The sequence below is a fragment of the Artibeus jamaicensis genome, unplaced genomic scaffold (genome assembly GCF_021234435.1).
Source record: "Artibeus jamaicensis isolate MK-2021 breed Jamaican fruit bat unplaced genomic scaffold, CSHL_Jam_final scaffold_916, whole genome shotgun sequence".
Classification (NCBI taxonomy): domain Eukaryota; kingdom Metazoa; phylum Chordata; class Mammalia; order Chiroptera; family Phyllostomidae; genus Artibeus; species Artibeus jamaicensis.
In genome coordinates, this window is record NW_026522059.1 from 56,809,222 (window position 1) to 56,834,272 (window position 25,051).

Consider the following 25,051-nt stretch of genomic DNA (forward strand, 5'->3'; position numbering starts at 1 on the left):
GAGAAATACATGGCTACTGCCATTTTTATTAATACCAGTGTATTACAGAAGGGGATGGAGACAGTCTAGTTGGAAACCACTAGAATGTGACTTCAGTATTTAAACCTACTGAAAATATGTGCTTACTGCTATTTCGAAACAATCGAGAGGCAGAAAACCAGGACTGATTTTGATTTTTTGAGGTTGTCACTTTCACTGCATCCATGAGGATATACACTGTCATCTCAACCTGTACCAAGTCACCTGTTTTTATGTGGTATGCTTCTGTATCTCCTAACCACCTTCCTGTGGGCTTGAGTTCAGGCACACTGAAAAAAAATATGGTTAGTACTGGCTCTTCTCTTACTGCCTCTGATTTGGGGTGTTTGTTATAGTATCTGCACTGGTCACTGAACACTTGTACACTTTCTTAAAATCAGGGAAAAGAGCTGAGTTTCTATGTCCTCTACTGCTATCAGCTCAAAGTTTGTTGCTGGGGATGGGGGGGCAGGAAGGGAGATACACTGGGGAATAAGCCAAATCTCCAGTGCTAGTACTCAGACTGCTGATAATTTCTAACTATGTGGCCATTTGTTTTCTAGTATTTCTGGGACTCACGAAGCATACATGTTTTAGTTAAATGGAAAATAATCAAAAAAAGAAATCAGAGGCAATGCGCTTACCTCTTCAACCACAGGACAATCTTACCTGGTTGGTAGAAGTCAGGCGACAGCTCCCTGGCCACAGCTCTTGCGATGTCGCTCTCCTGGCGGGCAGCCAGTGCGGCCTGGTCCGCAGCGTCAGCTTTGGCTCTGGCGTGTGCAGTCCTGCAGGGAGCACAAAGGACCAGTCATCAGGGCAGCACCTTGTTAATTACACACTGCCAAGCAAACTGGCTGCAACCGAAAAGAAAGGCTAATTGTGATCTGGCCCTGCACCCGCACCAGCAAGTCTTACAAGTCCTCGTGCTGTGACTTTTCAATGAAGACCACATGCATGAAACTACCAATGTAACACCTCAATCCTTTCAAGAGACATGACAGATAAGCAAGTTCAGTACACCTTGATGTACCGAACTGGTTAAAATCCACTGTTGCCTTTGGTGGCCATTCTTCTCCCAAACAATGGAGAGTAGAATTAGAACAAAAGTCAACACGGTATTTGTAGATTTAATCCCTATGGTGGAATTGGATTATTAAGGGGCTGCCCAATGCTATGCTGGTAAAGAAGCTGCCTGGTGGGGTAGGGGGCATAAAACTCTGATTTGTCACACTGACCAATTTCCATGGTGTAAATACTCCATGGCCAATTTCAGGCTACCAGTGTGATGCCACTATGTAGCTGGGAAAAGATGCACACAGTCGGCTCCCACCAGCCTGCAGGAGCAGACCTCCAGGCTTGCTGTAAGAATGTGCTCAGAGGGGTTCCAAGGAGTCTATTTAGTGGCTCTCAAAGCACATTTCTTGGTTTAAAAAAAAGGAAACAGGTGGGAAGAGGAGGAGGAAATGGACTTCTTTCAGTCTTCTGTCCTCTCCTGGGCCCACCCTCTCTCACTGAGACCTCTTATACTTCTAGAGGACTGTGGCAAGGGACAAGGCCGTGGAAGGAACAATGGAACTTCTTATGGCAACAACAGGGACCTGTTTTGTGCCTGCTTGAGAAAAGGGGATTTGGAGAGTGTGACCGAGAACTTCAGGTCACCCACTTCCAAAGGAGAAGACTTTGTGCAGTTAATACTTCGATGATGATCACGAGCACCTACTTCTTACAACTTTGGAAGCTCTCTATTCCATTTCATGAGCACTAGGCAGGGCCACAGACAGCTACTAATAAAAACTTAAGCCTAAAAGTGCTTAGACTTATTTCAGAGAGAGGAGTTAGAAAATGGCACTGTGCCCTCGCCGGTCTTAGGAGAGAAAACGTAGATGGCAGCTGGAGGAGGCCGGCAGCTGGAGGAGGCCGGCAGCTGGAGGAGGCCGGCAGCTGGAGGAGGCCAGCAGCTGGAGGTCCATGAAGAAGAAACAGGACAGTGGGGTCTGCCTGAGCCCATGGGCTCACGGGTAGGAGGCCCCATTCTCCAGCCACTTTCTCCAACTGTGCCCTCTCATTCTGTGCTCTCATGGGGCTGCTTCACTCCTACTTATGACCTAGCCTGGAGGCTTGATGTAGTGGACATAAGCTTCATGAAGACTGAGATTTTAAAGTTCTGGACCTTGGCTATATGCCGAATGTATAGACTACTGCCGGGTACATAGTATTTCTTGAGGGCTTACTTTATAATAAAGGAATGAAATGGTTAAAAGTTATGTACACACGAATGGACTGACAAAAATATACAGACGGTAAAAAGATCAGTGGCTGCTAAGGGTCCAGGTGAAAGTGGGTGAGGAATGACAGGTGGCCCATGGGTTTTTCAGGGCAGTGAAACTATTCTGTGTGACACGTGTAATGGGGGGTACACGATATTGTGTGTTTGTCAAAGCCCACTGAATATAAAAAGGGTGAACCCTACTGTAAACCATGGATTTTAATCATACTAATGTATCATTATTGGTTTGTCAATTGTTCCAAATGCACCCACTAATGCAAGACATCAATAACAGGAATGTGGGTGTGGCGTATATGGTAACTCTCTCTTCTTTCTACTTAATTGTTTCTGTAAACTTAGTACTGCTCTAAAAAAAATAAAATCTATTAGTCAAAAAGGAGTGGATCAACACCGAATCATCAAAATTGTTCTTTCTGAATTCTGAAGGATGTTTTAGATTATCTCTGTCTAAAGGGTATCTTGAAATGGAGATAAAATTAAGAGGGTTATGGTATATTCCAAAACTATTGGCTTCATCACCCCACGGGGCAGTTGGCACAGATGACAGGTGATACTTCAGTCCCAGGAGCACCTACTGGGGGGGGCTCTGTTATGTTTTTTCAGTTTCCCAGAATCTCAAGACTTTTTCCCCAGGATTATTTTTCATGTTATCTGCTATTCTTAGAGTCCAATTATGTCCAGGTGTCATAATTAATGAAACCATAAGAGTACAGTTAGTCTGCCTTGTAATAAAACCTGTTAGCCTTTCACTGACAAATTCACAAAACTCAAGTACCAACAATTTATTCTGATACAATCACAACCTACCCCCACAGAGTCAAATAAAATAGTGGTATTATCTCTGCCACTTTTTTACAATATGCAAAACCGGAACACAGACAAATACAGCTTAGCCTTTCTGCAAATATATTTTGGAAGCAGAGCATCAGTGAAGCCTTAACCCTTTCCTGCTTTATATGTTCTTTCCTGTAAGACCAAACAGGGAGGGAGGACCTTTCCATCCAGTGCCCATCCCTATGCCAACGCTCCTGCACTGCTGGCAACGTGAGTCAAAACCATGCTCGACGCGGAAACCAGAGGTCTGTTTGGGAGCTTTCAGTAGCCCTGGATCTGATCACTCTGACTTTGCTCTCACCACCAGCTTTTTGTGGCCAGACCACAGATATGTCTAGATTTTGCCTGGGGGGGAAAGCTGGGCTTGACCCTGGCTCATGTCAGTGATTCATGGGTTCAAATCCCAGGCTCAGTTCTAGAGCAACACATGGTTCCTTTAATCAGCTTACTGGTAAGACATGCCATTGTTCACGGGTTGGGGGATGGGGGCTCAGGCTGGTCAGTCTGACAAGATGAGCTCACAGTGGATGACCCACTGTTGTTGCTGGTCATGTGGAACACACACACACACACACAGGCCCAAGAACCTTTCATTCAGTCAAGACTGCTGACACCCATAAATCGTCAGATCCTCACCAGCCTCCAAGGCCATCGTCACATATACTCCCTCCTCCCATAAAACAGACAGAAGTAAGTGAAAAGCAACTTTTTTCAGGCATTTGCTGTTGACTTTATTTTAGGGTCACATTTTTAGAAATAAACCTAAGTTTCAACTTGTAGAGAGTTACTATGTAGGAATGTAGCGATCCAGGTATCTGGGCAGCTGGTTAAGCTCATGCACCAGCCAAGAGACCCCTTCTTGGACAGGAGCCCTACAAAGGTCACCTGTGAATGGCCGAGCAGTCAATGTGGAATTTCAGAACGTTGGGCATTACCTGTACTTAAGAACTTAATTACAACTTATTTTTCCAAACATGTGGGCCCCAACTTCTATCTTTCCCTCTCTTATACATCTATTCACCGATATAGCTGATAACAATTTTGATCTGGAAATTATGATTCTGATCAAGGTAAAACTGCATACAATATTTACATATTTTGCTTTTTCTACTTTATATCGTCTTCCCCAAAATAAGCTGCTTCCACAAATATGCTGATTTTGATGTATTTTTAAATTTGTTATATATTAAGTCAAAGCCCGTTTACTGATCTGACTCTTGGACAGCAAAGGCTCGCAGGGGTGTCTGACCATCTGGCATCTCTGCACCACTTGGGAAGAAGGGTTGTCTTGGGCCACACATTATATTGTGACACATAATCACAAATAAATCTGTTTTAAGTAAATTGATGATTTTGCACTGGGCTGCATTCATAGCCATCCTGGGCTGCATGCGGCCCACGGGCCGCAGGTTGGACGCCCCTGATTCAAAGGCTATACATGGGATTTGATTAAGGACAGCGAATGCACAAAAGAATTGACCTCTTAGCTGATGGCAGCACCAAAACCCTTTGTGTCATCTGTGACGTCTCCCTTTGTCCCACGCCACATCCATGGTTGGCAAACACAGTTGGCATTTTCTTCAAAATACATCCCCAGTCCAACCATTTCTCATTCTTGTCACTGACCCTGCTCTGGTGACATCACCATCATGTCTCATGCCGGGTCACTGTGAAGACCAAACTGACCACCCTGCTTCTCTCCTTGTCACTGGCCATTTCATTTCCCTCCCAGTTCTCTTGAGCCGGGGCAGATTCTCTTGAGCCTGACATTAACCAATAATCTTTCCTGGGTTATGGCATCACAGAAAGCAAATGCAAAATATATGTCTTGTTAGCCTTCCTTTTAGACTGTGACAATATTCATTTACAAGAGGCCCAGATTTGTTAAACCAGTGATCCTGTGCCTATATTTATAACCCATTTTAAGAAAAAAATCGGTCTGCTAAGCAAGGTACACTTTTTTTTTTGATATTAACAAGATCTAGGTTGCTCCACAGATCTCAGGCAAAAACGCAGAACCTGATTTCCAAGTCATTGTGCCTTTAAGAAACTGGCCTTTTAATGTAGATTTGGTTCTTGGATAAGACTGACCTAGCAAGGCTCAGGATACATGACTCCGGCTAAGATACATGGGGTCTCTTAGATGTTTGTTCCAGCTTCTAACTTTCAATCTGGTATATACCTATTCACTGACACAGCTGATAAGCTGATAACAATTTCAATCTCAAAAGGACAATGATTCTGCTAAAGCTCCATCCTCAGTAAACTTGGGTTGGGAAGACAACTTCTTATGGACCAATCTTTACACTTACTCATTCTTGAATGTTAATTTTCTCCCAGGGTTGCCTTTTTTTTGTTTGTTTGTTTTGTTTTTTTTTTTTTTTTAAAGACAGGAGCTAGAATAGGAACTTGAAGACAGAAGTCTTAGGTCTTAGTTAAAAACATGTTACATCACCAGCAAACATTTGTCTCTCTTGCCAGGGCAGGAGTCCATGTCTTACTTTCCTAAGAGCAACATCAAGTTATTTAGATATAAAATGTAAACTAAGGGGCTTGATATTCCCATTGAAGTTTGGTATTTGATCTTTCAAAGGAGCAAACCCGCAGAGGTATGAGGTTACAGGCTTTTGAGAACACTAATACTCAGAGACGAGGCTAAGGCCCATCTAGGCCACAGATAATCCTTGTCCACGAGATCAAAAGTTCAACCATGTGACTTTATCATAAAAATGTTCATAGAATCATAATTCATATCATACCTTTGGCTTTTTATTGAGGGGAGACAGGAGGAACCACGATTCATATGAAGAACGTTTACGTGCCTTTGTAAAGTGTGGTTTCCTGTGTGCACCACTGCCATGTTTACAAAGATCTAGGTGAGACATTCCTCCCGAAGTTTAGTGCCAGGAAACATTTAGTCTCTAAAGATAAACCAGGGTGCTTCCTTGCATCATACATAATTTTTATTTCTTTTTATTAGGGCTACCAAGAAACTTGGAGCAAATTTTCCCTCAATCTATGCATACGGTTAATCTTCCCTAACTACACGGCTTTAACATTCCCCAAAGTCAGGAATGCTTCCATAAGTGTGACTCATCACAATGCTCTAGCAAATCCTTTTTGGAAACTGGCAGGATATTAAAAAAAATTTACTGGCTCAATAAAGCTCTCTGTTTTCTGAACTCTAGCCCCTTACAGTGTGTTAATGCTCAGGGACACATGTAATAATTTGGGGACAGCTGGAGCTACCAGTCGACTTCCTGTATAGGACTTCTTCTATATCTGGAATATTTTCAAGCTTGGAAATGAAGTCCTCATTCTTAAGTACTTTACACACTTTGTTCCCCAAACTCGATCAAACTTAATAAGCTTAAAGGCTATATTCTCTAGCAAAGACAGGCCTAAAGCACACTTTTAATCCTCAGTTGAAATATGATAAGTAATTGGCTCTCTTTTACATTATTCTGAGTTTTATAGAATTTATTTCCATGTATAATTTATGCACTGAGAAAATTAGATGGAAAAATATTTAAGAAACATATTCTTGAAATAATTTTTAGAGAAAAGTCCTTTTTAATGAGGGTTATTCTGAAGTTCAAAAACATTACCACAAGAGGGAAGAGGGGACAAGGGTTGGGTGAGGGTAGACAAAGGGAGGAAAAGGGGAACATCTGTAATAGTGTCAACAATAAAGTTAAAAAACTACCACTAAATAAGATTAAAACTTCACTTTGAAACAGAATCATCTGCAACCCACTGAATAGGAGTAAATATTTGCTGACGAGGTCTGTCTAGAATAAGTCCAGCCATTGTTAATGTAATGAGAATGGTTTGTGTAACAGTGATGTATCCTGGCAGCCAAGGTGAGTGGACTGGAATGCACATGCATGAACAATGATGACTTCACTGTACTTGTCAATGGGGGTGGTAGACACTTTTGAATATGTGTACTGTGTCGCCTTCATATTCAAATGACTGAGTGATTAGAGCAATGGATCTGCATCCAATTTTGCATTAAGCTTGAACATTCCTCCACAGAAACTATTCAGATGATTCAGAAGGCTGCAGCTATTGGGCAACTGGTGATTGGCAGCTTTATCACTACAATTCAGCACATCTCATACTGCGATTTTTGTGAAACATCAACTCACCCAGGTGACTCAGCTCCCTTACATTCTAGATTTGGTGCCCTGTGGCTTCTGGCTTTTCCCAAAACTAAAATCACTTTTGAAAGGGAGAAGATTTCAGACCATTGATGAGATTCGGGAATGTGACAAGGCAGCTGATGATGAGTGGAACTGTGTGGGGTCCCCTGGTGCCTACTTTGAAGGGAACTGAGATGTCACTGTCCTATGTACAATGTTTCTTGTATGTTGTATCTTCTTCAATAAACACCTTGATTTTTCATATTACATGGCTGGATACTTTCTGGACAGACCATCTAACAATGATTGAGTTAGTAACCAGAATATATAAAACACTACTACATCTCAATATCAACAACCCCCCCCCAAAAACCAATTAAAAATGGGCAAAGGACTTGAATACACATTTCTGCAAAGCTGACATACAAAGGGCCAATAAACCTGTGAAAAAAACTCAACATCACTGACACTAAGGGAAATGTAAATCAAAAGCACAATGAAGTACTAACTACCTCACATCCATTAAGATGGCTACTGTTAAAAAAAAGAAAATAACAAGTGTTGGTGAGGATATGGAGAAAAGGGAACCCTTGTGTAGTTGGTGGGAATGTAAAATGTTGCATCTGTTGCAGAAAACAGTATGGTGGTTCTCCAAACAAAAATAGAATTACCACATGATTTGCCAATTCTTTTCCTGGATATATACCAAAAAGAACTGAAGGCAGAGTCTCAAAGACATATCTGTACACCCACGTTCAAGAAGCATTATTCACAATAGTCCAGGCCAAGATGGAGACGTAGGTGGAGGAACCACCTTGCCTCTGTGCACAACCAAATCTAAGAACAACTATTTTTCACAACAATCACAACCAAGCCACACGGAAAATCGAAAATACAGAGTCCAAAGACAACTAAATACTCAGCTAAACCGGTAAGAGAAGCGAAACCAGCAGCGGAGCAGGTTGGCAAGAAAAAATCCCCGAACAGGTGGTGCGCGGTGCTGATCGTGGGCTGGCTACCGGAGCGCACAGGGAAGAGGCGCGGGGGGTGGGGGCGCCTGTCTCGGTAGGTCGCGCGCATCTGCGTGCGGAGAAACCAGTGAGAAGGGAAGCCTGCGCGGGGCAGCAGGCTCGCACAATTCCAATAGGATAAACAAGCCCAGGGCGAGTAGTGTGACTGGACGGGCTGGGCTAGCGGAGAGGACCGCCATTGCTCCCTCTCTGACCCCGCTCCCACACACAGCGTCACAAACCAGCGACATGGGTCACCCTGTCCTGGTAAACAACTAAGGCTTCGCTCCGATTACTTAACGGCACGAATAGACCAAAAATGGCTCTAGGACAACTTAGAGCCCCAGAACCCATAGATCTAAGCGATGAAGAAATAGCCAGTCTTTCAGATGCACAGTTCAAAACACTGGTAATCAGGATCCTTACAGAACTGGTTGATTTTAGTCACAAATTAGAGAAACATATGGAAGCTAAACTAATTGAAATGAATGGTAATACAAAGGAAACCAATAGTAATGGAAAGAAAATTGGGACTCAAATCAAGGGAGTGGACCACAAGGAAGGAAAAAATGATCAAACAGAAAAGAATGAAGAAATAAGAATTCAGAAAAATGAGGAAAAGCTTAGGAACCTCCAGGACATCTTTAAACGTTCCAATATCCAAATTATAGGGGTATCAGAAGGGGGAAAGGCACAGCCACCAGTGGAAAACTTATTTGAACAAATAATAAAGGAAAATTTCCCCAAACTGGCAAAGGAAATAGACTTCCAGGAAATCCAGGAAGCTCAGAGAGTCCCAAAGAAGTTGGACCCAAGAAGGAACACACCAAGGCACATCATCATTACATTAGCCAAGATTAAAATGAAGGAGAGAATCCTAGAAGCAGCAAGAGCTAAGGGAACAGTCACCTACAAAGGAGTTCCCATCAGACTGTCAGCTGATTTCTCAAAAGAGACCTTACAGGCAAGAAGGGGCTGGAAAGAGGTATTCCAAGTCATGAAAACCAAAGACCTACAACCAAGATTGCTCTATCCAGCAAAGTTTTCATTTAGAATGGAAAGACAGATAAAGTGCTTCTCAGATAAGACCAAATTCAAGGAGTTCATCATCACCAAGCCCTTATTATATGAAATGTTAAAGGGACTTACCTAAGAAAAAGAAGATAAAAAAGATGAACAGTGAAAGGACAGCAAACTCACAGTTAGTAACAACCACACCTAAAACAAAAGCAAACTAAGAGGACAGCTAGATCAGGAGCAGAACCATAGAAATGAAGATCTCATGGAGGGTTAGCAACAGGGGAGTGGGAGGAGGAGAAGGGGGGAGAAGGTACAGAAAATAAGTAGCATAGACAGTAGATAGAAAATAGATAGGGGGGGAGGGTAAGATTAGTAGGGGAAATACAGAATCTAAAGAATTTGAGACACATGTTCATGAACTAAAGGGGGAAATGGTGGGGGAGGGGCATGCAGGGTGGAGGGGAATGGAGGGGGGAATAGAGCAAATGTAATGGCATAATCAATAAAAAAAAACCACAATAGTTCAAAGGTACAAACAACCTGTGTCCCCCAGTGAATGAATGGAAAACAAAAAGGGGTGTATGCATATGCTACGTAACAACATTCTGCTCAATGACAGACCACATATATGATGGTGATCCCATAAGATTGTAGTGGAGCTAAAAATTTCCTATGGTCTAGTGACCTCAGCTGTTGTAACGTTGTAGTGAAATACATTACTTACATGTTTGTAGTGATGATGGTGTAAACAACCTCCTGTGCTGCCTGACGTATAAAAGTGTAGCACAGACAATTATAGTGGTAGGCTCAACCAGCTAGATTTGAGTAAGTGTACTTTATGATGTTCACATGACAAAATCACCTAATAACACATTTTAAAAAATGTATCCCTGATGTGAAATGGTCTGTGATTGTACATACATGGAATATTATTTAACTTTAAAAGAAAGAAAATTGTGACACTTGTTTCAATGTGGATGAATCTTGAGGACATTATGCTGAATGAAATAAGCCAGTCACAAAACAAACAGATTTCTAGGGACCTCATTCATATGAGGTCCTGAGAATAGTCAAATTCAGAGTCAGAAAATAGAAGGATGGTTGCCAGAAAACGGGGAGGGAGAATGAAGAGTTACTGCTTAATGGGTGTAGAGTTTTAATTGTGCAAGATGAAAAATTTCTGGAGACTGGTTGCACAACAACACGGATGCACTTACCACTACTAAACTATGTATATACATTTAAAATAAAGAAAACATAGTTACTGACGTACAAGTATTTCTAGAGCATCTTACACATCCAGAGGATGTGAGAAGAAAAGACCAAAGGCTGGGATCTCACTTGAGAAGCTACATGAATCCCAGGTAAGGGCCTGTGCTGTCATGAGGGGTATAGCTGTAAGAAAAGGGATGACCAAAAGATGTTATAGGGAGGAATGGTCAGAACTTTGAAACATGAGGGTAGCCTCCACGTCTGTATTGCCAGCTCTTAACATAAAACCTGGCACAGACGGTGCCCTCAAAAAATACTGGTCAAATGCGGAAATGGGTAAGAAGGAGCCCCCCAAGATTTGTCATGTGGTATGCAAATGAATGGCTTTGCTACAGATAGAAATTGTGCAGGTGGGAATGGGAGACAGTCTGAAGATGACAACAAGTTCAGTTTTAGACAAGTAGGATCTTACAAACACAGACATTCATAGTTGGAAATACAGGGCTGAAATGCAAAGCAAAGGTCAAGGTTAGAAACAGAAAGATTGCCTTCATGATCACAGAGGAGGATTTCATGATAGGCAAATGAATCCATCAAGCAAGTGAGTCAAAAAAGTAAAGAACTGAAGACAGACAAAAGTGCTCTTGGGACTTGATGGACATAAAGACATATGTGAACTGAGAGGCAGCAGGGTATAGATGAAGGAAGACTTCCAATAGAACCATTCAAAGTTCTTGTTCTTGGTTAAATACAACCTTCTGTTAGGAAGTGGGCCAGATCAGAATTTGTCCCTTCCCTGAAGCAGAACTGTGACATGTACGGTGTGACAACCTGAGGAAGGGGTGGTCTGTCCATCCTGCCATGTGCTGGAGAAAGCTGAGGGTTGCAGAAGCTAAGAAGCTTTGAGAGCCCAGTTCTAACCTGAAGGCCACTGCAGGAGCCGGAGGGAAGGGGGTTGGTGAGGGAAGGGGCAGAGGAAGTGGAGGAAGCAGGTGTTGGCCATATACGGGAGACTTGTGACCTTGAAAGGAAGGAGAAAATTTGGACAGTGACCAGAAGGCCAAGGGAAAAGACATTTCACTCGTAGCTTAAGAAAACCAGTGCTGATCCTGCTGGAAGCAGGGGAGAAAGATGTCCAGAGAACAGAAGAAAATGAAGGACCTTTTCAAAGGTGACAGTTGTTGGAGTTGGGTCCTGGATGAAGCCAAAGAAAGGAAATGGGAAAAAATTAAGAAACAGCAATGGGTTGTTCCAAATGTTTTAAGGTTATGTCAAAGATCCTAAGCTTGAAAGAGACAGAGAGATCTGTGGGCTTTGGAACCAGACAGACCCGGGCTCAATCCCCAGTGAATCACACACTGGCCATGTCATGTTAGCCCCAGTTTCCTATCTGTCAACAGGGGGTGATACTATCTTACAGAGTTGTTCTGCACCAGAAAAACTGATCTATATGAAGTACTTAGCACTAACTTAAGATATTTCATCAATAAATGGCCGTATTAGTCTTCTGCTGAAACTTAGGGCTAGAAGGAAGAGTGTAGGGGCTTAAAGAGATGAAGATTTGGGATCAGCATTGCACAAAAGTTCTATGGGATGGCAGGATGGACTATCAGAATGTTGGACAGGACCAGGAGGACCTCACTTCAGGTCTCTGATTCTGCCTTGTTCTCCAGCAGGGCTCTCATTCTGGGAGAAGCATGAGAGGTGGCTTTGATGCAGGGCAGAGGCCTGAGTGAGGAGAACGGGGCCATCCCCACCACAGAGGTTTGGGGAGGCAGTAAGGGCACATGGCCAACCGTGGACTCTGGACCAGAGGAAGTAGAAAGGATTAGTTTAGGATCAGATGAAAAATGGGGAGGCAATCTGATAACTTTAAAGTCATATTACAGGTTTAGGTGCTATTTAATTAATTGAAATAAGACCCTGTCTTTCCCAAGGTAAATTCCATAGGAACTGAATTCTGACTAAATTCTGCTTACTACTAAAGAGTATTTCTCTAGTTCAAATTATCAGCTAGTAGGCTTTTGGTAACAAAGGGGCAGTAAACTATGTTAAAATGGATGTATCATCTATAAAACAAAACCAGGTACAATTATGACTACATTTTCTGCAGTGACAGAACATTTGGATGTGTCCGATTAGAACTCTGCAACCTCGGGCACCTGAGACCTTCTGTGTAACAAGAATGAGAATTGTCACATCAAGGCTGTTTTTATTTGAACACCATTGTTATTATGCTTCTTGTCCTTTACCAGTGGTCCATTATGGGGACAAATTAAAGTATAGCTAAGGAGTAGGGCAACTTAAGACTATGTAATGGTCAAAATGCACCAGGGCAGCTAGTGGTGTTCAGCTGAGGCAGCCTTATCGCCACTGACTGCTGCAGACGCCCACTCACTGCACGCTCTGTGATGCTTAAACTCTCCATTGTATAAACATATATATATGAAAAGAATTACTCACTCCTCAACAATGACAGAAATCCTTTAGAGCACCTCCTTCAACTGACATTGGAAACACATTCTCTTAGGTAATAAACTACCCATTTTCTATCTTATATTACCTAAAAGATTTTTCTAATTTTTGTAACTATGTATGATGACAGATGTTAACTAGACACAAAGATCAAATCATTATGTTGTATATATGAATATAATGTATATCATTTATACCTCAATTAATTGCAAAAGTTATAAAAGGTCTAGAATAAAATTAACAGCAGTATCATAAAAATGACTCTCTAAAAATCCTGAATTTAACAGTTCACCACTTCTCTTTCTCCTGTTGTCGATATGCCTACACAGTGAACAGTGAAAGCATCTATTCCTCTACTGGGCACTTGACACTGTACTGTCTGAATGGGAACCTGCTTGGGACCAGTTGTGCAAAATCATCCTGCATCTTAAGCTCCATCATTTCAATACAATTTGAAGTTGTTGAGTTTATGAGGGGATTGCTTTGTGAGGAATGCCAAAATAGTAGGATATAGTTATTTTCAGCAAACTAGTTTTATTCACTTCATGTTTCCTTGTAGAAATTGTAATTCAGTCATAAACTCCATTTATTCATGCCTGGTCTGTAACAGAAATCACTCAATAGTTCAATTACAAAGCCTTTGACTATTTTCACTTTAAAATACTGTGTTTTGCTGAAATAGATAGTGGGCAGTACAATCCAATGAGCACAGAGGGGTAGCTCTGGTTTATGGCAGCCTTCTGGTTTTGAGGCAGCGACTCTTGGAAGTCCTGCTTCACCAGATTAAAAACCACAGTTAGGATGGAAGGGCCTCTGAGAGTCCACATGTTGCCTCCCCTGTGGTCAGTTACTTTTCTTTCTGTAGGAATTTGAGAATGAGAAAGGCTAAGGAACATATTCCAAGTCACAGCAATTCAGTGGGATGAATGGGCAGAACCCAGGTCTCCTAACATTTAGGGCAAAGCTGGGTGACTACGCTGTGAAAAGAGATTTCTGTACTAGGGTTCTAGATTCTGCTTTAGCAAACATCCTGTCATAAATTTTTCGGCTATAAACATTCATTCATATACACAGTTCTACCTTCTTACATTCAGACTCGAAGAGACTGTGGCCCTCTTTATTTCTCTATTCAATTCTTTAATCTTAATAGATCTGCAATTCCCATTGAAAAATGCAAATTTTGAGCTTTCTTCTCCTACATATTTTTTTAAGACCAGTTTTGGCTGACTTTCAAATGAAATAACACAGATTATAAAATGTCTTACTGAAAACTACAAGGAAGATTTGGTTTCCACCAAGGTTATTCTTTAGCAGGAACATTTTTAGGTGGTGTTAAAAATACTGCACATTCATCCAACTCATAGCTGCTTTCCTCAAATCACCAAATTAGTAATTAACACCTCCAAATTTAAAAGGAAATATCAAAAGCTCATCCAGTTTTCCCTGAATTCTTAAAGAGTTTTCTCCCTTTTTCTCATCACTCTCTCAAAATTTCTGCTGTGATTTTTTACCTGTTTTTAGCTTTTGCTATGTTCAAGTGAAAACAGAAATTTTTTATCTCAACACTCAACAGATAAAATAATAGCTTATCCAAGGACACTGAGAAAAGTGGAGGCAAAAACAAATATATAAACCATGATGCGTGGATTGCTTAGTACTTTTAAATAAAAATAACACTTGGTTCACTCTGGCGGGAGGAGGCAAAGGCAGGACTGAAGACAAATACATATACATCGAGGTAAAAATGCACAAGTGCTTTTCCTTCAATAAAGATAAGGTAGAAATGCAAGTAAAAGAATCATTAAATTTGGACTCATAATAGAGTAGTTTCCTTCTTGTTTTGATACATTGTAATCTGCTTCAATACTACATCTTTAGTGCTTATAATAGTTGGAGTTTTCTTGACCAGAAGCCTGCTATTTGCCTGAGTAGCTACTCTAGACACATTCTGATGAACTTTTAACCTTTGTTTTTCTTCATGATGGAACTGTTTGACTCTGGGGACTGGGATGTGTGCCTGTCAGTAGGATGGACAGACGCCTGCTGCAGTCACTGGGGAATGCTGCGTCTGCCTTCATGACTCCATTCCTTAGTGACAGATGCATTAACAGGAATGGAACTAGTAGTCCCCACCAATCTGAGATCCCCACTGAGTCCAGAGAATCTGCAGAAGAATTCCAGGCAGAGAGGGAATGTTGTACCACCCACCTCTCCCCCTCCACAAACAGGGGGGATGTGAGGGACACTAAGGTAAGGATTCCTCTTGAGGCCCAAGAATTCAAAATCTACTGACTGCTATATTGTAACTTGGGGGAATGTCAGGCTGAACTTGTGAGGGACAGGAAGAGTTATCTGCTAAACCAAAGCCTGCCCTCCCTCAGCTGGGAGCTGTCCAGTGAAGGCCTCAAGGTCCTACTGCTTCACTGCTTTCCCACAGCTACCCTAAAGAACTCCAGGTTTATATCTGAGCCTCGGGCTACACTTTCCAAGTTGTTTCCTGAATGTGTTACGTTTTAGCCAGTGACATGAGTGCTGGAAAGAGCTCTACCTTCCTTTTCAATACAATCATAGCACCTACTTAAATGACAACAGATCTGGCAGCAAAAGCATGTGCCTCATCTTATGGCCGCCCTGAGTTATTTGAAGTAAGGACATGAAAATATCTTTGCATTTAAGGCAAAGAACCTTTGAACCATGAGAGGCTCTGTAGGATTCTGGTAGGACCCTGTAAAATGTATTTATATATAATTTGGACTCAAATAATGCTGCAATGGACACGATAGAGTATGATACTTCACATTCTTTACCTTTTCTGGCACAAATGAAACGGGGCACAGAAAACCCTTTCACAGCTTCGTGTGGGGTAGCGTTGGGTTGACCAGTTACCCTGAAAATGTGAGGGACTTTAAGGGAAGGAGAGACTTGTGGGAGTCAATCATAATGTCCAGGGCAAGCCCAGCCTTCCTTCTTAAACAATTTCAAAAACACGGAAGAGGAAGGAACACTTCTGATCTCATTCTGTAAAACCAGCATTACCTTGATATCAAAATCAGACAAATACATTACAAAAAAGAAAACTGCAGACAAATATCCTTGATTAACATAGATGCAAACATTCTCAATATTAGCAAACTGGATTCAACAACATGACCAAGTGGATTTATGCCAGGATGTGAGGATGGGTCAACATCTGGCAATCCATGTGATGGGTTGAAAGGAAGGTTAAAAATCATATCCTCTCACAGAGGCAAAGCAAGCATTCAACAAAATTCAGCATCATTTTATCATAAAAACTCCCTATACACTGGATGGAGAAGGAACACATTTATTTCAACATAAGAAGGACTAAACACGACAAACCTACAGCTAACACCACACTCTGTGATGAGAACCTCAAAGTTGCCTCCCGACGATGCCCACCAGCAGTGCTTTGCCACACACGTCAACTGTGCCGGAAGTCCTAACCGCAGACCAGAACAATGAAACAACCCGAATGGGAAAGGAAAAAGTAAAACCCTCGCTATTTGCAGATGCCATGATACTACACATAGAAAACCCTAAAAACTCTACCAAAAATTATTAGAATAAATGGATTCCGTGAAGTTGCAGGATACAAAAAAAAGTCTGTTGCATTTCAATACACCAATAATGAACAATCAGAGGAGAAATTAAGACAACAATCCTATTTACAACTGCATCGAAAACATAATATACTCAGGAATAGATTTAACCAAAGAGGTAAAAGGCCTGTACTCTAAAAACTACAGAACATTGAAGAAAAAAGCTGAAGAGGATATAAATAAATGGAAGGATATACCACAGTCATGGACTGGAGGGATTAATATTGTTAAAATGTTCTCACTGCCTAAAGCAATGTAAGAGTCAATGTAATCCTATTAAAATACCAGTGGCATTCTTTTTAGAACTAGAATGATCCTAATATTTATAGGAAACCGCAAAGACCCTGAATAGCCAAGGAAACCTTGAGAAAAAAACAAAGTAAATATATCATGCTCCCTGACGTCAAACTCTACTGCAAAGTTACAGCAACCAAAAACAGTACGGTACTGAGAGAGAGAGATTAATGAAATAGAACAGAGAGCTCAGAAATAACTCTTTGCTTATATGGTCAGTTAATCTATTATAATGGAGGCGAGGCTATACATTGGGCTTGTAAAGATTGCAAAGACTGTCTCATTGAGGATACATGGTGCTGGGAAAAATGAACAGATACATGCAAAAGAAAGTAAAACTGGACTACTTTTTTACATCATATATAAAACTAAACTAAAAATGAATTAACGACTTAAAGACATGACCTGAAACCATAAAACATTTAGAAGAAGATATAGGCAGTAAACTCCTTGACTGCCTAGAAATATCTTTTTCTTTATATGTCTCCTCAGGCAGGAACAAAAAATAAACAAATTGGATTATATCAAACTAAAAACTTTTTGCACAGTAAAGGAAACCACCAACAAATGAAAAGGCAATCTACTGAATAAAAGATATTTGGCAATGATATATTCATAAGTGGTTAACATCTAAAATACGTAAGGAACTCATACAACTTAGTACCAAAAAGACAAACAGTCTGATTAGTAAATGGGCAGAGGGCCTGAATAAACATTTCTCCATACAGATGACCAACAGACATAAAAAAAAATGGTCAACATCGCTAATCTCAGAGAAATGCAAATGAAAACCACAACGAGATATCACTTCATACCTGTCAGAATGGCCATCATCAATAAATGACCTGTGCTGGAGAAGAGTTAGAGAAAAGAGAACCCTTGTGCATTGTTGGTGAGACTGTAAATTGGTGAAGCCACTACGGGAAACAGTACTGAGATTTTTCAAAAAATTAAAACTAGGAGCTGCATATGACCCACCAATTCCACTCTAGGTGCTTATTTGAAGAAAGCATAGCAGCATTATTCATAATAGCCAAGATAGGAAAGCAACCTATGGGCACATAGATAGAGGAATGAATAAAGAAGTTGTGAGATACATATGTATTATAATAATATATGATATATATAATATTACTCAGCAACAAAAAAGAATAAACTCTTGCCACTTGCAACAACATAGATGGACCTATAGGGTATTATGCTAAGTAAAATAATCTAGGCAGAGAAAGACAAATACCGCGTAAGTTTACTTGTATGTGAAATCTAAGAAACAAATGAATAAACGGAATAAAAACAGAACCACAGAACACAGAGAACAAACTGTTGCCAAAGGGCTGAGGGCATGGGTGCAATAAAATATGTAACTAAAGCTCACTTTCATTCATATGAAAAAAAAAAGATATCTGGGTCTCATCTTTTAAATAGTTTTAAATAGACACAGGAAAAATAAAAGCATAAGCCCATCTTGCAGAGGTCTCCATTGTTTGAGGAGTATGTGGGGAGACTCCACTGTCCTACAGACAGAGCTTCTTCCGGGGAGAAATGGAAATGTCCTGGAAATGGCATTTACTCCACAGAGGAAGATATTAAGGGGCCTCACAAGAGGCCCCTTTCCGCACACGACAAGGAACAGGAGACTGCCTGCCTGAAGCTTGAGGCTGGTGAGCGGCCGGCTGCTGCATCTATGCTGTTCCGAGCTCTTACTGATGTCACGGATCCCGCTGTTGCCTGCCTTCCTAGGGATACTTCTCCAGGTTCCAGAGCACTTTTGATTTTGGTTCCTTTAAAATAGCCACTGCAGGCCTGTCTCTCCTGACAGCTTTTCAACGCTGTTAAAAATCCTCCTTTTGCCATCAACTCAATGTTTCTTGTCTCAAATAAAAACCTCGACATCTTAATGATTCACATTAAGAATTTCTTTTAAATAATTCGCTACTCTGGACACAGGTAATTCTACTTAATTCTGAGTATCATGCTCATTTTTTTTCCCTACTCATATTTATACTGCACCCACTGTCATCCTGCTTGGAGCTCTCTGCAATGCTGCTGGTGAACTGAGGGCTTCTTTTCCCTTGAATTTCTCTCGGCAGATGACCACTGCTGACAACAGTCAACTGTAAGTAAGAAATCCCTCTGCAACGTTTTTCTGAGACATCACAGCAACGGCAGCTCACAGAGAGATCTTGCACGGGAAAGCAGAATGAAAAAGGTTCGGATGCTGGTTTGAGAGAGCGAGAGGCCCGACGTACGCTGGGCTCTGAGACACTGTAATAAGTCACCACAAGTGACATTTTATAATATGATAAATAACCTTGCGGTTTACTTGTTAAAATTTATTTTCTCTGGTGCCAGCTTAATTCCAGAAAGTAGCTTATCTACCTTGGTTCTAAATGTCTGAAACCAATTTTTGAAGAAAACCTTTCTCATTCTAAATGTATAAAAAGGCCTAGGATTATTGTTATTTTTAAAATCTGCTTTGTCATCTTAAAAGTAACTATCAATTATAATTATGTGAGAAGATGAGTGTCCGGCATCATTAAAATTTCTACAGCAGGTATGAAATGTTTGCTTGATAGGCTTAATCTGATAGTGAATTTGGGGGAAAGAGTACATAAACATATGTAAATATAGAATATATACACATTTTAACTTGTGGATGATTGAAATACATGGGTGGGCAAAGTAGGTTTGCAATTTTGAGTACACAAAACAATGAGTTTATTCTTGTATTATTATTTATTAATTACTGTATTATTTATTATTACTAACCTATTTTGCCCATCCTTGCTTATATCTAAACCAACAAATGTGAACCTCTATTACATGTGCCTGAAGGTGTTTTGTTCGTTCTCACTGGGGGCAAATAATTAACTGTACTTACTATCTTCTAATAATTTGGGGGGACACTTGGGAAGAATATGACAGAGTTGAAATCAAGAAGAACTAAAAAACAACCAACCAGATACAAAATTTCAGGAATGAAGAGTTTAAATGAAATATTAGCGAAAACTCTAGTATTGATGACTACCACGGCCCTAGCAACTAGTTAAGTCAGGACTGTTCATATTTTTAAATTATAATTCCATTATGTGTGATAACAGGCTACTTTGTCAAATAAGACCCTGTTAGAGGGTTATTATGTAATTCAGTTTATGGGTTATGAAGGTCTCCATGCCTGCAAAACCTAATGGCAATGGTATTGTCTTTGCCTTCTGACGAGGAGTCATTAACTGGAATTCAGTAACCAGACCATAACTTAAAAACAGTAATACTGCACATTTTCATCAGTTTTTTAAATAGCTACCCAAGCTTCTGAGTGTTTTAACCAGCCCTCTCCGTTATGGTCTGGGTGTTCTTGTGCCCTGAGAGGTGAGTGAGGACGTCAGACCACGGGCGGCCTGTCTGCCGTGTCCTTCGGGCCTGGAAAATCCATCCCCATCGCCCATCTTCCTCATCCCTCAGCCCATTTCTTGGCAATGAGCCTTCCTCCCTGCCATTTGCCACTTGTGCTGAGCTATTTTAATTCTGGACGAGTTGTGGTAGTGGCTATATTTAAATTGGCCTGCTTGGTGAAGAAACACGGCAAATGCTGGTGGCGCCTTCCCCCTTTCTGACAGAATCCAACTGTGCCCTGGCTTTTGAATCAGGCTGTGTGAGACTCGGTCCCATGCACACTGGCTTAACTCCTTCTCTGCATCCAGGTGTTCACTGCCCATGAGGTGGGGTGGGGTGTTTTTCTGGGAAGGAAGACCCACAGCAGGGACCCCCGGAGTGGTCACCAAACATGAAAGAGTACAGATGAGCAGGAACCGCAACAGCAGGAGGGAAAACAGGAAGGAAAGTAACAATGCCTCTTCCTTGTGGCTGAATATTTGCAGTTATTTTTCAAAGACCAATCTCCAGATATGAATTCTGTAAAAGGTAATTCATCTATGGAGAGAACCTTAAGAGAAAGTGCCCACACATGACAAGCCAGCTTTCTCAAGTTCCTGAGCTTTGAGAAGTGGGCCTGCTAAGAATCATCGTCACTGGTTCTAGCCCCTCCCTGACCCCACCCTGCCCCATGTCCAGGAGTTTGCTTCTGTGCTGCAAAGGAGGTGTAAGTTGTCACCTGGACTTAAGCTGTTCCCTCAGAGAAGAAAAATACACTGAAATCATCATCATTATTATTTCCCTCGTCATTTAAAGTTAAATGCCGAATACAATATAAAGAACACCTTTCTAGTGACCTGCAGGTGAAGTCGTAAACATTTACAGAGCCCAAAGCTAGCTTGAAGCCGAAATCTATTATAAAGAATCAGAAGAGAGTCAACTTAAAGAAAAGTTTACAAGTCCTGGACTTTGTCCTTGAGACCTTAATGAACGGATGTATGTACTGACATGCTCGTGTTGCTGGCACTGGAATTAAAATTCAGACTGGCCGCAGGGTCCTACACATCCACCTGAAGTACAGAATCCGGGCTTTCTGCCTAAATGGGCCTTCTGAGGTGTTTACTTTGACTGCTTGGGCTACTAGAATTTACTGTCAGCCAAGATTCGACTTGATTTTTTTTTTTGCTGAATAAACTTCATACCCAAGCAGGTAGTAAATTAAGACCAGGCTTTTGTTTTCTGAGCTGACCGAGAAAACCATCCTAGAAATGTAATGCTACAAAGAGTATTATTCACTAGTCGATTCATATGAAACTGCTTTTAAACGTCCCTAACAAAGGAGGACCCATTAGTAGATTATTTGGTTACATGTGATCAAGGCTACAAGCTTTCACATTTTTCTACATAGTAGCAAAACAGATGAAGAGAATGAATGGCGACAGAGGTGCCCGATTTTGCCAGAAGGTGCACAAGTGCTACTGGATATCATTATGCTCTGAGTATCATGAAAACACAACCCGAAATAAATCCCGTATTATCCTAGAGCTCTAAGCTTTCGGAGAGCTAATTCCAAATTTTAAGAAATAAGATGTCATCTTCTTTCCCAAATGCTTTCCCTGACGCCCTGATATTCTTGTAGCTAAGAAAATTACCTGAGGTCTTCCTAGTTTGTCTTCTCCTAAGGTATAGTCCAAGCTCATTCTTAAAGGACAAGGGCACATGTGAGGGCCTCTTCCGCCACAATTCTGAGTAACTATTTAGAATAACTTGTGCACGTACAAGTCTGGAACAAGAACCCACCACACAAATGCTGGCAATGGGAGGACAACTGTGCTACAGAAGAACCGACCATGGAAGCATGATTCTCTAACGGAACATCAAATGCTGTCGTCCACTGCTCCGACAGTCATCGGGATGTCACTGCTGTGTGACAGGATGTGAGGTGGGTTCTTCCACCCTCCTGCTGAGACCCGGGAGACAGAAAGGGCGGATGAGCTAGGAAAGAATCAAGGCACCAAAGAGACCAATTCTGGCCTTCAAAAAAATTTAAATGATTACTAGTACTTTAAAGATAGGTTTCTAACAATTTCTAAATTATTAGTTCAACTTTTATTATATTGTGTGCTTCTCTGTGATTATTATCAGCTAAAACACACAGATATCACATACTCTGAGACTGCAATAAATAAAGGGCTGATATGTCATGATTTCTAGGAATGAAGAAATTTAGACCACATTGAAGAAAGAAGAGAAATCAGACCACATTTCTTAAGGAATCCTGGAGAGGAATATTAAACAAATAAAACCATAGGTGGTAGGAGCTGAAAACAAAGGGGAACAGACCAAATTTCTGGGCTTGGGGGTAAAGAGGGGTGACTGACTGCATGGGAGTTGTTTACATCACCCACCACCGGCACTTTGCACAGCTGGACAGGCAAGCCCCAGGTTGTGAAGGTTTGAGCAGGGAGGTGACCTGTGTCTCTCCTGCTGTGGCCTGGAGGGCAGCCCCTGACTCAGGTCATTACATGGCATTCGCAGGACCAGATACAAAGGATACAACTCAGTGACTTGTAACCTACAGAGTACAGTAAATACTAACTCATTGGTGTGGTAGTTTTTGTGACTTCGACAAAAATTTATGAGGAAACCACCTTCACCACAGGCTAATTGATAAAAACAAGATTTAAATTCCTAGGGCATCTATCAATGCTAGGTGAAACAACTTGATTTGAGGACCTACTGTATTACCATTGGAAACATATAAACACCTGGGATATATTTATTAAGTTAATCAAGCAAGCAAGTATTGATGATGTTTCCTGCTAACATTTACTGAGTACCTTTTATATGTCAGGGTTAACGTGCATTGTCTGTGCAAAGAACTTGATGTGTACTGTCTCCTATGATCCACCCTGGGCTCCGAGCTAGTGAGTGGTGTCAGCTAATTTGAACTGAATGTCAGAATGGTACGTGCATGACCCTCCTCCCAGCAAAACAAACAATCCCAGTAAAGCTACAGAGACTCTTCCTAGGGTGGCCTTTCTTTTCATTCTGGCCATAAATACTTGGCTGCCTCATTTGAATTAATAAAGATGAACAGTTTTCTTAAATTAACATATACATTTCTCCTTTGTGCATGAGTTGATTCTTGTGTAGAGTAACCTTTTAGGGACAAAACATTTTTAGCTTAATACAAGTGTGATCAGTGCTATCTAGTAACAAGTGATTACTAGCTGCACTAGCTTTTCAAATGATTTATTCCAAGATAAGGGATTTTTAAAAATCGGGTTGCAACATCTCCCTCAGACCTCTGTGAGACCTTGGTGTGCTGCTGTCTCTCACTGGGGTTTTAGCACTGCCACACAGCACACCTGCTGGAGCAGGCACTTCACACCGATGGTGGGGACACGTGAAGCCCTGTGCTGGCCGGGCCACCCTGAGGCCACCTTGCCATCCATTCTAGTCCCTGCTGCCTCCTCCAGCTGGAGGCTCTATCTCCTCCCAGCTACTGCCTTCCACGTGTCCTTAGATGTCTCAACATTTGTAACATTTGGCACAGAACGCCTGATACCTCCATCCACTGCACACTGTTCCAGCCACAGCATAAATGTAAACCTTGGATTAGATTAGCAAAATGGAAATTTCAGTCTCCCTGGACTTGCACTATGGACGGAGGCAAGTTACTGAGGATTCACAGACTTCAAAAGTGCCAACCTGAAAATATCTCTTACATCATATTGGAACACACTCAAAGTTGAGTTTCTTGCTGTTTGTCTCATCCCTCCCTATAGTGAATAAGAGCAGGAGTTCCAGGATTGGCCTGCTTGGATGCCAACTGGCTCTTATCCCCTTACTAGCCTGCGACCCAGGAAGTTCCCCAAGCCTCCTCACCATGCTTTTGTTTCGAGAACAGTGGTAGCGCCCACCTCCTGGGGTTTGTTATGAGATTACAGATGATACACGGAAAAGCCTGGAGAACAAATGATGCAAGAAAAGCTGGGCACAGAATACTCAACATCATTAGAGATAACATTTACCTATTTAATTAATTCAACAACTTAAAAATATATTAAGTTTATGAATAAGTAATAAATTCAAATGGTTCAAAAATATTTTTAAAATTACAGAAAAAGCCTCCCTTTACCTTGTTCCTAATTTTCCCTGGTCTGAACCCAGTCAGAGCTAATCTAGTTGGAGCTAAAACAGTGTGGCTGTTTTTTAAAAAGATTTTTCCGGAGTTCCTTTAAGTGTGTATATACAAGAAGATAAAGTTCCTGTTTTCTCCTTTTCTACACAAAAGAAAGCAATATATACACCGTTTCTGTTCCTTTGTGAAATGCAACCCCAAAACAGGAACCAAGTGGAGCGCAGGCATCATACTGTGGCTAACCACTGTCCCCTGACCTTCGTGAAAGATGACAGTTGAGTGTAAGCCCCTGGGTGAAGCCGGGGCAGCGGGAGTGGCGGGGTGCTGGTCAGGAGACCTTTGTTTGGTCCTGGGTCCATCATTTGCAAGCTGTGCAGCCTTGGACAGATTACCTAAAAGTGCTGGAGATGTGCAGTTGGTTGTCGTCATGTTTGCTGTGGGGATATAATATTTGTGTGCAAGAGTTCTGTAAATTTGGAGACACACACACCAAGCATCATCACCAGTTAGAAACACCAGCATGTGGGTGGTAAGAGCACAAAGTCTCTGCTTGTGACCCAGAACCTGGCCGGCCAGATGACCTTCCTTATCGAGGGTCACAAAGTTGGTGTGGG

General features: G+C 41.4%; 1 protein-coding gene across 2 annotated transcripts in view; it reads right to left on the reverse strand.

Annotated features, from left to right (window-relative positions):
• JPH1 (junctophilin 1) overlaps positions 1 to 25,051 on the reverse strand; it is an 89,910-nt gene that overhangs the window by 23,971 nt on the left and 40,888 nt on the right. For both annotated transcript variants that reach the window (XM_037150965.2, XM_037150964.2), the window contains exon 3: positions 688 to 806. In XM_037150965.2, coding sequence (XP_037006860.1) covers positions 688 to 806 — 119 coding nt within the window. The remainder of the gene's footprint in view (positions 1 to 687; positions 807 to 25,051) is intronic.